This window comes from Entelurus aequoreus, linkage group LG18 (genome assembly GCF_033978785.1).
Source record: "Entelurus aequoreus isolate RoL-2023_Sb linkage group LG18, RoL_Eaeq_v1.1, whole genome shotgun sequence".
Lineage (NCBI taxonomy): Eukaryota > Metazoa > Chordata > Actinopteri > Syngnathiformes > Syngnathidae > Entelurus > Entelurus aequoreus.
The window spans coordinates 7,758,248-7,771,869 of record NC_084748.1 but is presented as its reverse complement, the minus strand read 5'-3'; the positions used below and the strand labels follow the sequence as shown (position 1 = coordinate 7,771,869).

General features: G+C 40.1%; 1 protein-coding gene across 1 annotated transcript; it reads left to right on the top strand.

Annotated features, from left to right (window-relative positions):
* Window positions 1-635: 635 nt before the first annotated feature.
* Window positions 636-13,217, top strand: LOC133633770 (E3 ubiquitin/ISG15 ligase TRIM25-like). Its single transcript, XM_062026436.1, has 8 exons — window positions 636-1,382; window positions 5,356-5,451; window positions 5,529-5,609; window positions 5,890-6,042; window positions 6,174-6,333; window positions 9,541-9,612; window positions 9,745-9,822; window positions 12,549-13,217. Exons 1-8 carry the CDS (start codon window positions 771-773, stop codon window positions 13,100-13,102), a joined length of 1,806 nt encoding a protein of 601 aa, XP_061882420.1. The 5' UTR covers window positions 636-770; the 3' UTR covers window positions 13,103-13,217.
* The last annotated feature ends 405 nt before the right edge of the window (window positions 13,218-13,622 follow it).

Genomic DNA, 13,622 nt, shown 5'->3' with positions numbered 1-13,622 from the left:
TTGTTTTCATTTTGTTATAATGGCTGTTAAGGCTATAGCACTGTATTGGATCAGGCTTGCTCTTGGTTTTTTTTTTGCATATTTGAAATAAAATATATCAAATCAAATCAAAATCAAATGTAATGAAATTGTCATGAATTTGATGTAAAAAAAAAATATTTTCACAAAATTCAAATGCAAAAAATTCAGCTGCATGATAAATTCATACTAAAGACACAAATTATTAACCTCCATATTCCCACCTCTAATAAATATGTTAAAATATCACAAACTCTGCATTAACATTACACGCATGGATGACAGAACTTTACTGTAGAACGTTTTGCATATTTTAATTATTAAATGTATTTCTATGTCGCTTTTAAAAAGTCAACCGCTTGGCATACCTGTCAGACAAAAACGAAGGGAAAATTAAGGCCACCTGTGAACGGAATGAATGACGTAGCGGAAGTTATTTTTGTCCACCGGCCCCTCCTGGTCACAAGTCACAACAAACCCGACAAGAGGACGGAGGACGGCCGAAGAAGACCGAAGAGGACCGAAGAAGACCGAGGAGGACAGAAAAAGAGACCGAGGAGGACCGAAGAAGACCGAGGAGGACAAAAGAAAGCCGAGGAGGACCGAAGAAGACCGAGGAGGACAGAAGAAGACCGAGGAGGACAAAAGAAAACCGAGGAGGACCGAAGAAGACCGAGGAGGACCGAAGAAGACCGAGGAGGACAGAAGAAGGCCGAGGAGGACCGAAGAAGACCGAGGAGGACCAAGGAGCGATGGCCCAGGCCAACATCTCGGTGACGGAGAGTCAGTTCCGGTGTCCCATCTGCCTGGACATGCTGAAGGACCCGGTGTCCATCCCGTGCGGACACACCTACTGCATGCGGTGCATCAACGACTACTGGGACCAGGCCGAGCCGGGCCACCTGAGCTGCCCGCAGTGCCGGGAGTCGTTCAGCCCTCGGCCGGTGCTGCGGAGGAACACCGTGCTGGCCGAGGTGGTCGACAAGCTCAAGCTGAGCGAAGCCTTCGCGGCGGCGGCGCCGGCCCAGCTCTACCGGGGCGGAGGCGGGCAGGTGCCGTGCGACTTCTGCCCGCCGGAGAGCAGGCTGGCGGCGGCCAAGTCGTGCCTGGTCTGCCTGGCCTCCTTCTGCCACACGCACATGTCCCCGCACCGGGAGGTGGACACGCTCAGGCGGCACAAGCTGGTGCAAGCCGTGCCCTGCCCCGCCCGCCGGCTGTGCGCGCAGCACCGCCTGGGACTGGAGCCTCCCGCCGGGGGAGGCGCGGCGGAGGACGCCCCGGCGGAGTGGACCGGGGACTGTCTGCTGTGCGAGTCCGACTGGGAGGAGGTGCATCCCGGGGAGGCTCAGAGGGCCAGGAGACAGGTACTAAATGTCACATTCAAGGCTTTGGAACACTTTTTTTGTACTTTTGCATCAAATTCACAATGCTCATGTTAAAAAGTTAAAGTACCAATGATTGTCTACGGAGCCCCTAAAGCAGTGGTCCCCAACCTTTTTGTTGCTGCGGACCGGTCAACGCTTGAAAATGTGTCCCACGGACCGGTGGGACAAAATGTTTTAAAAAAAAATTTAAATTTTTTTTTTAACATAAATAAATACAATCATGTGTGCTTACGGACTGTATCCCTGCAGGCTGTATTGATCTATATTGATATATAATGTATATATTGTGTTTTTTATGTTGATTTCATTAAAAAATATATATATATATTTTTTTTAATTTCTTGTGCGGCCCGGTACCCAATCGGTTCGCGGACCGGTACCGGGCCGCGGCCCGGTGGTTGGGGACCACTGCCCTACAGGACATGGGGGATAATTTTTTAAAAATAATTATTATTATTATTTTTAGACATGTATCTCGTGCGCACGAGATACATGTCTAAAAAAAAATAAAAAAAATAAAATATTATTTTTAAAAAAATTGTATTTTTTTATAACTTTATAAAAAGTTTCTCGTGCACACGAGAAACTTTTTATAAAGTTATAAAAAAAATAAAAAAAAATTATAATTTTTTTTAGATACATGTCAAAAAAATAAAAATAAAAAAAGTATTAAAAAAATAATTTCCCCCATGTCCCTTTAGGGGCTCCGTAATTGTCACACACACACTAGGTGTGGTGGAATTATTCTCTGCATTTGACCCATCACCCTTGATTTAAAAAAAAATGTTTTTTTAACATAAATAAATACAATCATGTGTGCTTACGGACTGTATCCCTGCAGGCTGTATTGATCTATATTGATATATAATGTATATATTGTGTTTTTTATGTTGATTTCATAAAAAAATATATATATATATATATTTTTTTATTTCTTGTGCGGCCCGGTACCAATCGGGCCGCGGCCCGGTGGTTGGGGACCACTGCCCTAAAGGACATGGGGGATAATTTTTTTTAAATAATTATTATTATTATTATTATTTTTAGACATGTATCTCGTGCGCACGAGGTACATGTCTAAAAAAAATAATAATTTTTTTTTTATTTTTTTTTTATAACTTTATAAAAAGTTTCTCGTGCACACGAGAAACTTTTTATAAAGTTATAAAAAAAAAAAAAAAAAAACATTTATAATTTTTTTTAGATACATGTCAAAAAAATTAAAATAAAAAAAGTATTAAAAAAATAATTTCCCCCATGTCCCTTTAGGGGCTCCGTAATTGTCACACACACATTAGGTGTGGTGAAATTATTCTCTGCATTTGACCCATCACCCTTGTTCACTCCCTGGGAGGTGAGGGGAGCAGTGAGCAGCAGCGGTGGCCACGCCCGGGAATCATTTTTTGGTGATTTAACCCCCAATTCCAACCCTTGATGCTGAGTGCCAAGCAGGGAGGTAATGGCTCCCATTTTTATAGTCTTTGGTATGACTCGGCCGGGGTTTGAACTCACGACCTACCGATCTCAGGTGGGACACTCTGAGATTGTACACTAAGTGTATATTAAACAAACATAACAAAGTGATGTAACAACTGTCTATTTATTAACGAACAAAACAACAACGACGACAAGCTAAACTGTCTTCTGTATGTGGGATCGGAGCCCAGGATGTGGTTGTGGCTTGTGTAGTAGCCCTTTGAGACACTTGTGATTAAGGGCTATACGAATGAACTTTGATTGTCCATAGGTGCCCTCACTAACGATCAGAAATCACAAAATGCCTTAATGTTAACAACCATATAAACATTTAAAGAAATAAAATCCATCTACAGTAGCATCGGCAAATGTCCTCTAGTGAACTGCTCCTCACGAGGGAGGGATAGACGGGAGGGGGCGGGGTGGAGGGGCCGTGTGTGGGTGTGTGTGTGTGTGTGTGTGTGTGTGTGTGTGTGTGTGTTCTGGCAATGCTTACTTAATGGGGACGTCGCTCTGTTTACACAGTCACCTTTAGGGGACCTCTGACGGTATGAGGACAAAAAAACAGGTCCCCTAAAGAAAAACCTTTTTAAATGATAGTCAGATTTTATAGTCAGTTCTTAGTATCAATATGTCTGCCTTTTGTCATTGCACTGCACACTGTGGTGACGGACACACCACCTGGGCTTGTGGTGGCGGATCTCCGCTCTATGAATACTTTGCATACCGCTTGTATTTGACGCAAAGTACAGCCGTCTTTCACGTTTAATTTGTAGTTCGCAAAATATAGCGAGCAAGGGGGCTGAGGTGCACCACAGGTCATTATATACAAAGGTCATCATGATGCAATAGCCTGCATTCTCCCCAGTGGACACAGTTTTTACCTTGAAAATCAGTTTTTACCTTGAAAATCAGTTTTTACCTTGAAGATCAGTTTTTGCCTGAAAATCAGTTTCTACCTTGAAAATCAACTTTTACCTTGAAAATCAGTTTTTACCTTGAAAATCAGTTTTTACCTTGAAAATCAGTTTCTACCTTGAAAATCAACTTTTACCTTGAAAATCAGTTTTTACCTTGAAAATCAGTTTTTACCTTGAAAATCAACTTTTGCCTTGAAAATCAACTTTTGCCTTGCAAATCAGTTTTTACCTTGCAAATCAACTTTTACCTTGAAAATCAACTTTTACCTTGAAAATCAGTTTTTACCTTGAATATCAACTTTTGCCTTGAAATCCGTTTTTACCTTGAAAATCCGTTTTTACCTTGAAAATCAGTTTTTGCCTTGAAAATCAGTTTTTGCCTTGAAAATCAGTTTTTACCTTGAAAATCAGTTTTTACCTTGAAAATCAGTTTTTAGCTTGAAAATCAGTTTTTACCTTGAAAATCAGTTTTTACCTTGAAAATCAACTTTTACCTTGAAAATCTGTTTTTACCTTGAAAATCAGTTTTTACCTTGAAGATCAGTTTTTGCCTGAAAATCAGTTTCTACCTTGAAAATCAACTTTTACCTTGAAATTCAGTTTTTACCTTGAAAATCAGTTTTTACCTTGAAAATCAACTTTTGCCTTGAAAATCAGCCTTTTTACCTTGAAAATCAGTTTTTACCTTGAAAATCAGTTTTTACCTTGAAGATCAGTTTTTGCCTGAAAATCAGTTTCTACCTTGAAAATCAACTTTTACCTTGAAAATCAGTTTTTACCTTGAAAATCAGTTTTTACCTTGAAGATCAGTTTTTGCCTGAAAATCAGTTTCTACCTTGAAAATCAACTTTTGCCTTGAAAATCAGTTTTTACCTTGAAAATCAACTTTTGCCTTGAAAATCAGCCTTTTTACCTTGAAAATCAGTTTTTACCTTGAAAATCAGTTTTTACCTTGAAGATCAGTTTTTGCCTGAAAATCAGTTTCTACCTTGAAAATCAACTTTTACCTTGAAAATCAGTTTTTACCTTGAAAATCAGTTTTTACCTTGAAGATCAGTTTTTGCCTGAAAATCAGTTTCTACCTTGAAAATCAACTTTTGCCTTGCAAATCAGTTTTTACCTTGCAAATCAACTTTTACCTTGAAAATCAACTTTTACCTTGAAAATCAGTTTTTACCTTGAAAATCAGTTTTTACCTTGAATATCAACTTTTGCCTTGAAAATCAGTTTTTACCTTGAAAATCAATTTTTGCCTTGAAAATCAGTTTTTGCCTTGAAAATCAGTTTTTACCTTGAAAATCAGTTTTTACCTTGAAAATCAGTTTTTACCTTGAAAATCAACTTTTGCCTTGAAAATCCGTTTTTAGCTTGAAAATCAGTTTTTGCCTTGAAAATCAAATTTTACCTTGAAAATCCGTTTTTAGCTTGAAAATCAGTTTTTACCTTGAAAATCAGTTTTACCTTGAAAATCAGTTTTTGCCTTGAAAATCAGTTTTTATCTTGAAAGTTTTCCCGCCACTAAGAGGAGGGAAAACTGTACCTTGTCTGGTGTGCAGGTTCAGCTCCAAGAGTCTCAGAGGACGATCCAGGGCAAAATCCGAAGCTGCGAGCGCGAACTGGAGGAGTCTCAGCAGAGTCTGGAGTCGCTGAAGGTGCGTATCGCCACGGCAACGGGGAAAAAAAATAAAGATGGATTAAAATTAATCCGTACGCAATTTCATTTCTGCAGGCGTCCGCTTCGGCCGTCCTGGAGGACAGCGAGGCCCTCTTTGCTGATATGGTGCTCCGCCTGGAGAAGACCAAGACCGAGGCGAGTAGATACAGTAGGGAAGGGGTTCTTATGGTCCCGTTCCTGGGTGGATCTCGCGTGAGAGGAAGAGGGGAGGTTACTCATTTAGTTGGAATTGCCACAAAACACATTTTAGGACATTCAACACTTTACTGCCATCTGGCGGCTACAGTTTCGTCACGTTTCATGTGTCAGGTAAACTGCCACGAATGGGGCCATTGAATCTAGTGTACATTGCCTTACATAGTAGATTGCCACGATGTATCCCGCCTGGCAAATGCTGACCGGCGGTCTTGTGTAGGTCCGCGCCAGGCTGGAAGCCCGGGAGCGAGCGGCGGTGTGGCGGGCCGAGCTGGACATGGAGATGCTGCGGAAGGATCTGGAAGTGCTGAGGAGGAGGGACGAGGAGATCAGCCGGCTCACCCAAACGGAGGACAACGGACACTTCCTGCAGGTGAGGCCGCGGAGGGATCGGCGATGAGTCAGCGGTGACTGGCGGAAAAAAGTCCTCACCTGGCTGAATGCAATTTTCCAAAGGACGCAGTGAGGTGTGCTAAAGACACTTTGTCTGCTCAACCCTCCCAGGCGGCGCCGCTGCTGTGCCTTCCTGTGCCTGCCAGCCGCCTTTCCAGGACCCTGGCCCCGCCCACAGAGGCCTTCAGTGGCGCCAGGAGGGCGCTGTGTCACCTCCGCAGTCGTGTGGAGGAGGTGTGCCGCGAGGAGGTGGACATGATCAGCCGAGCAGGTGAGGATGGAGACCACACACACACACACACACACACACACACACACACACACACACACACACACACACACACACACACACACACACACACACACACTTAATGACAGTCACGCTTCTGGTGGCGGGTGTTGCAGAGGTGAGAACACACATCACCAGTGACAGTGGGTCATGTGACCCCCTGTGACGTGACACCCCTGAGTGGTGTCGCCATCATTAATTCAACATTTCACTTGACATAACCCGGCTGGCAGCACGACTAATTAGCTCCGCCTAACCAGACTTGCTAAACGAGTTAGCACGAGTGTGTTAGCGTCGTGTTGTTAAAGGTGCCCCATTTGTGATTTTTTAATGAGGTTGTAACAGTAACATATGTAACAGCAATATGTGTAACAGTAACAGTTACATATGTAACAGTAATATGTGTAACAGCTATGTGTAACAGTGCTATATATAACAGTGATATTTGTAACAATAACAGTAAAATGTGCAACGCAATAGTAATATGTGTAACAATAACATAAATATTTATAACAGTCATATGTGTAACAGTAAAATGTGTAACAATAAAAGTAATATGTGTAACAATAACAGTAATGTGTGTGACAGTAATATGTGTTACATATGTAACAGTAATATGTGCAACAGTGATATGTGTAACAGTAACCGTTATATGTGTAACAGTGATATGTGTAACAATAACATAAATATTTATAACAGTTATGTGTAACAGTACAATGTGTAACAATAAAACTAATATGTGTAACAGTAATATGTGTAACAATTACAGTAATGCGTGTGACAGTAATATGTGTAACAGTTATATGTGTAACAGTAACCGTTATATGTAACAGTAACCGTTACATGTGTAACAGTGATATGTGTAACAATAACAGTAACAGTAACCGTTATATGTAACAGTAACCGTTATATGTGTAACAGTGATATGTGTAACAATAACAGTAAAATGTGTAACGCAATAGTAATATGTGTAACAATAACATAAATATTTATAACAGTTATATGTGTAACATTGATATGTGTAACGCCATAGTAATATGTGTAACAATAACAGAAATATTTCTAACAGTTATATGTGTAAAAGTACAATGTGTAACAATAAAACTAATATGTGTAACAGTAATATGTGTAACAATTACAGTAATGCGTGTGACAGTAATACGTGTAACAGTTATATGTGTAACAGTAACCGTTATATGTAACAGTAACCGTTATATGTGTAACAGTGATATGTGTAACAATAACAGTAACAGTAACCGTTATATGTAACAGTAACCGTTATATGTGTAACAGTGATATGTGTAACAATAACAGTAAAATGTGTAACGCAATAGTAATATGTGTAACAATAACATAAATATTTATAACAGTTATATGTGTAACAGTAAAATGTGTAACAATAACAGTAATATGTGTAACGCCATAGTAATATGTGTAACAATAACAGAAATATTTATAACAGTTATATGTGTAACAGTACAATGTGTAACAATAAAACTAATATGTGTAACAGTAATATGTGCAACAATTACAGTAATGCGTGTGACAGTAATATGTGTAACAGTAATATGTGTAACAGTAACCGTTATATGTAACAGTAACCGTTATATGTGTAACAGTGATATGTGTAACAGTAACCGTTATATGTAACAGTAACCGTTATATGTGTAACAGTGATATGTGTAACAATAACAGTAACAGTAACCGTTATATGTAACAGTTACCGTTATATGTGTAACAGTGATATGTGTAACAATAACAGTAAAATGTGTAACGCAATAGTAATATGTGTAACAATAACATAAATATTTATAACAGTTATATGTGTAACAGTAAAATGTGTAACAATAACAGTAATATGTGTAACACCATAGTAATATGTGTAACAATAACATAAATATTTATAACAGTTATATGTGTAACAGTACAATGTGTAACAATAAAACTAATATGTGAAACAGTAATATGTGCAACAATTACAGTAATGCGTGTGACAGTAATATGTGTAACAGTAATATGTGTAACAGTAACCGTTATATGTAACAGTAACCGTTATATGTGTAACAGTGATATGTGTAACAGTAACCGTTATATGTAACAGTAACCGTTATATGTGTAACAGTGATATGTGTAACAATAACAGTAACAGTAACCGTTATATGTAACAGTAACCGTTATATGTGTAACAGTGATATGTGTAACAATAACAGTAAAATGTGTAACGCAATAGTAATATGTGTAACAATGACATCAATATTTATAACAGTTGTATGTGTAACAGTAAAATGTGTAACAATAAAAGTAATATGTGTAACAGTAATATGTGTAACATTAACAGTAATGCGTGTGACAGTAATATGTGCAACAGTTACATATGTAACAGTCATATGTGTAACAGTTATATGTGTAACAGTAACCGTTATGTGTAACAGTGATATGTGTAACAATAACAGTAAAATGTGCAACGCAATAGTAATGTGTAACAATAACATAAATATTTATAACAGTTATATGTGTAACAGTAATATGTGTAACATTAACAGTAATGCGTGTGACAGTAATATGTGCAACAGTTACATATGTAACAGTCATATGTGTAACAGTGATATGTGTAACAGTAACCGTTATATGTGTAACAGTGATATGTGTAACAATAACAGTAAAATGTGCAACGCAATAGTAATATGTGTAACAATAACAGAAATATTTATAACAGTTATATGTGTAACAATAACATGTGTAACAATAAAAGTAATATGTGTAACAGTAATATGTGTAACAATAACAGTAATGCGTGTGAATGTAATATGTGTAAGAGTTACATATGTAACAGTAAATGTGTAACAGTGATATGTGTAACAGTTACATATGCAACAGTAATATGTGTAACAGTGATATGTGTAGCAGTAACCGTTTTATGTGTAACAGTGATATGTGTAACAGTAACCGTTATATGTGTAACAGTGACATGTGTAACAGTGACAGTAAAATGTGTAACGCAATAGTAATATGTGTGACAATAACAGAAATATTTATAACAGTTATATGTGTAACAGTAAAATGTGTAACAATAAAAGTAATATGTGTAACAGTAATATGTGTAACAGTAACATATGTGTGCAGCTGGGGAAAAGGTGAAGACAGTTTTTTGTCAGTTTGTAAATAATCCTAAAAGTCTTCATTTCCAAGATGGACGACTCAGTGCAGAGAACTTCAAGCCTCATCAGTCTCCACGTTCAGCAGGTCAAGATGCTACACAAGGTAAGCTAACATATTTGGAACATACTTGTATATACACCATAGTAACATATAGTACACCACATGATGCTAACACACACAGTATATGATGCTAACACACAAAAACGTCACCAGCACTTCCTTGTGTGTCCTCAGTGTTGTGTGCATCGTTCCCGCTGTCCTTGTTGTCTCTGCAGCCGGCCGATCAGAGGATGAGGGCGGCCTTCCTCAGGTGTAAGTTCTCCTCCTCCTCGTCATAAACACCACACAACGCCGCTGGTCCGCCGGAGAATAAGAAGACAGAGCAGGAGGGATCAATGTTGCCAACTTAGCCATTTTGTCACCACGTCCAGCCAGTAACTAGACCCCTGGTGACAAAACTAGTGAACAGACTTTTGGAAACCGTGGCTTAAAAGTATGAGGGGCCGTTAGGGACATTATTCAGAATTACCTCTTACATACACTACTGAAATGCTCTCACATAAACAACTGAAATGTTTTTCTCTCACACACACTACTGAAACACTCTTGTACACACTACTGAAATGCTCTCACATACGCTACTGAAATGCTCTCACATACACCACTGAAATGCTCTCACATACACTACTGAAAAGCTCTCACATACACTACTGAAAAGCTCTCACATACACTACTGAAATGCTCTCACATACACCACTGAAAAACTCTCACATACACTACTAAAACGCTCTCATACACTACTGAAAAGCTCTCACATACACTACTGAAAAGCTCTCACATACACTACTGAAAAGCTCTCACATACACTACTGAAAAGCTCTCACATACACTACTGAAATGCTCTCACATACACCACTGAAAAACTCTCACATACACTACTAAAATGCTCTCATACACTACTGAAAAGCTCTCACATACACTACTGAAAAGCTCTCACATACACTACTGAAAAGCTCTCACATACACTACTGAAAAGCTCTCACATACACTACTGAAAAGCTCTCACATACACTACTGAAATGCTCTCTCATACACTACTGAAATGCTCTCTCATACACTACTGAAAAACTCTCACATACACTACTGAAATTCTCTCTCATACACTACTGAAAAGCTCTCACATACACTACTAAAATGCTCTCATACACTACTGAAATGCTCTCACATACACTACTAAAATGCTCTCACATACACTACTGAAAAGCTCTCACATACACTACTGAAATGCTCTCTCATACACTACTGAAAAGCTTTCACATACACTACTGAAATGCTCTCACATACACTACTAAAATGCTCTTTCATACACTATTGAAAAGCTCTGACATACACTACTGAAATGCTCTCTCATAAACTACTGAAAAGCTCTCACATACACTACTGAAATGCTCTCTCATACACTACTGAAAAGCTCTCACATACACTACTGAAATGCTCTCACATACACTACTAAAATGCTCTCTCATACACTACTGAAAAGCTCTCTCATACACTACTGAAAAGCTCTCACATACACTACTGAAATGCTCTCACATACACTACTGAAATGCTCTCTCATACACTACTGAAAAGCTTTCACATACACTACTGAAATGCTCTCACATACACTACTAAAATGCTCTATCATACACTATTGAAAAGCTCTCACATACACTACTGAAATGCTCTCTCATACACTACTGAAAAGCTCTCACATACACTACTGAAATGCTCTCTCATACACTATTGAAAAGCTCTCACATACACTCTTGAAAAGCTCTCACATACACTACTGAAATGCTCTCTCATACACTACTGAAAAGCTCTCACATACACTACTGAAATGCTCTCACATACACTACTGAAAAGCTCTCACATACACTACTGAAAAGCTCTCACATACACTACTGAAAAGCTCTCACATACACTACTGAAAAGCTCTCACATACACTACTGAAAAGCTCTCACATACACTACTGTAAAGCTCTCACATACACTACTGAAGTTCTCACATACACCACTGAAAAGCTCTCACATACACTACTGAAAAGCTCTCACATACACTACTGAAAAGCTCTCACATACACTACTGTAAAGCTCTCACATACACTACTGAAGTTCTCACATACACTACTAAAATGCTCTCATACACTACTGAAAAGCTCTCACATACACTACTGAAAAGCTCTCACATACACTACTGAAAAGCTCTCACATACACTACTGTAAAGCTCTCACATACACTACTGAAAAGCTCTCACATACACTACTGTAAAGCTCTCACATACACTACTGAAAAGCTCTCACATACACTACTGTAAAGCTCTCACATACACTACTGAAGTTCTCACATACACTACTGAAAAGCTCTCACATACACTACTGAAAAGTTCTCACATACACTACTGAAAAGTTCTCACATACACTACTGAAAAGCTCTCACATTCACTACTGAAAAGTTCTCACATACACTACTGAAAAGTTCTCACATACACTACTGAAAAGCTCTCACATTCACTACTGAAAAGCTCTCACATACACTACTGAAAAGCTCTCACATACACTACTGAAAAGCTCTCACATACACTACTGAAAAGCTCTCACATACACTACTGAAAAGCTCTCTCATACACTACTGAAAAGCTCTCACATACACCACTGAAAAGTTCTCACATACACTACTAAAAAGCTCTCACATACACTACTGAAATGCTCTCTAGATCACTACTGAAAAGCTCTCACATACATAGAGCATTTCAGTAGTGTATGTGAGAGGTAATTGTGAATAATGTCCCTAACGGCCCCTCATATGAAAGTGTCGCTCTTCTCAACTAACTACCGCCACAAATAAAATACAAGCAGGATCCGGCGTTTCAACACCTTGTACTTTAATAATAATTCAACGTGTCTCGTCTGTCCACTCGGTGCCAAAATGTCAGCTCGTCCTCACGAACGAGTTCCACGTTTGTGACCGGGTTCTTCCTGTTCCCTCCCGACAGTTTCCTGTCATCTGTCCCTGGATCCGGAGACGGCCCACCCCACCCTGGTTCTCCTGGAGGGTCGCCAGGGGGCGCACTGCGGCGAGGAGCCCCAGTCCTACCCCGCCCACCCCCAGCGCTTCGACTCGGTGGCTCAGGTGCTGTGCCGGGAGGGCCAGTTCGGCGGCGCCAGCTACTGGGAGGTGGAGTGGCGCGGCGGCGGCTGGATCGACATCGGCGCCACCTACCGCGGAATCGGCCGCAAGGGCGGCGGCAAGCCCTGCCTGCTGGGCCGCAACGAGAACTCGTGGCGGCTGAGGTGCACGCCCGCGGGCTACGCCGCCTGGCACGACAACCGCAAGACCACCGTGGCGGCGCCACCCTGCCCCCGCATCGGCGTCTTCCTGGAGCGCCACAAGGGGGCGCTGTCCTTCTACAGCGTGTCCGACTCCATGATGCTCCTACACACCTTCCGATGTCCCTTCTCTCAGCCGCTCTATGCGGCCTTCCGGCTGGACCTGGACTCCACCCTGCTCATCTGCCCCCAGGAGTCAGGGGCCGGGAGCCAGACGTAGCCCCGCCCCCTGCTCCTACTTCTACGAAGGGCTTCTGCTTCCCGTCCTCAAACATGAATGCCTTTCAAAACCTTTTAACGTTTGCAGGAAATGTACTTTTCATCTTCCGGACTACGGTGGAACCTTTAGAGCAGGGGTGTCCAAAGTGCGGCCCGTTGTTAGCATTCTAATATTAGCATGGCGGCTTTTTAGCAAATTTTTCAGGTATACACTTTAGCTTCAAATATTTTGTTATTTGACGAATGGTACCTGTTAGCATGCTAATGTTGGTATGCTACCGTTTTCGTTTTTTACATATTTTTTTAGGTACACACCTCAGTCATATTTTCGTATTTGATGTATGCTAACGTTAACATGCTAGCCTTTAAAAAAAAAAAATTCAGCTACACGCCTAAGAGTAATATTTAGGTTCTTGACCTATATTACAGTTAGCATTTTAGCATGCTAACTTTTGCATACTAGCTTTTTTAGCTAATTTTGCAGGTATACACCTTAGCGTCAAATATTTTGTTACTTGTCG

Bases quoted from the DNA above. Each gene is read 5' to 3' on its own strand.
- LOC133633770 (XM_062026436.1), top strand. From the start codon at position 771: ATGGCCCAGGCCAACATCTCGGTGACGGAGAGTCAGTTCCGGTGTCCC. The intron at 9,613-9,744 runs GTAAGCTAACAT...GTGTGTCCTCAG, and splicing joins AGGTCAAGATGCTACACAAG to TGTTGTGTGCATCGTTCCCG. The intron at 9,823-12,548 runs GTAAGTTCTCCT...CCCTCCCGACAG, and splicing joins GAGGGCGGCCTTCCTCAGGT to TTTCCTGTCATCTGTCCCTG.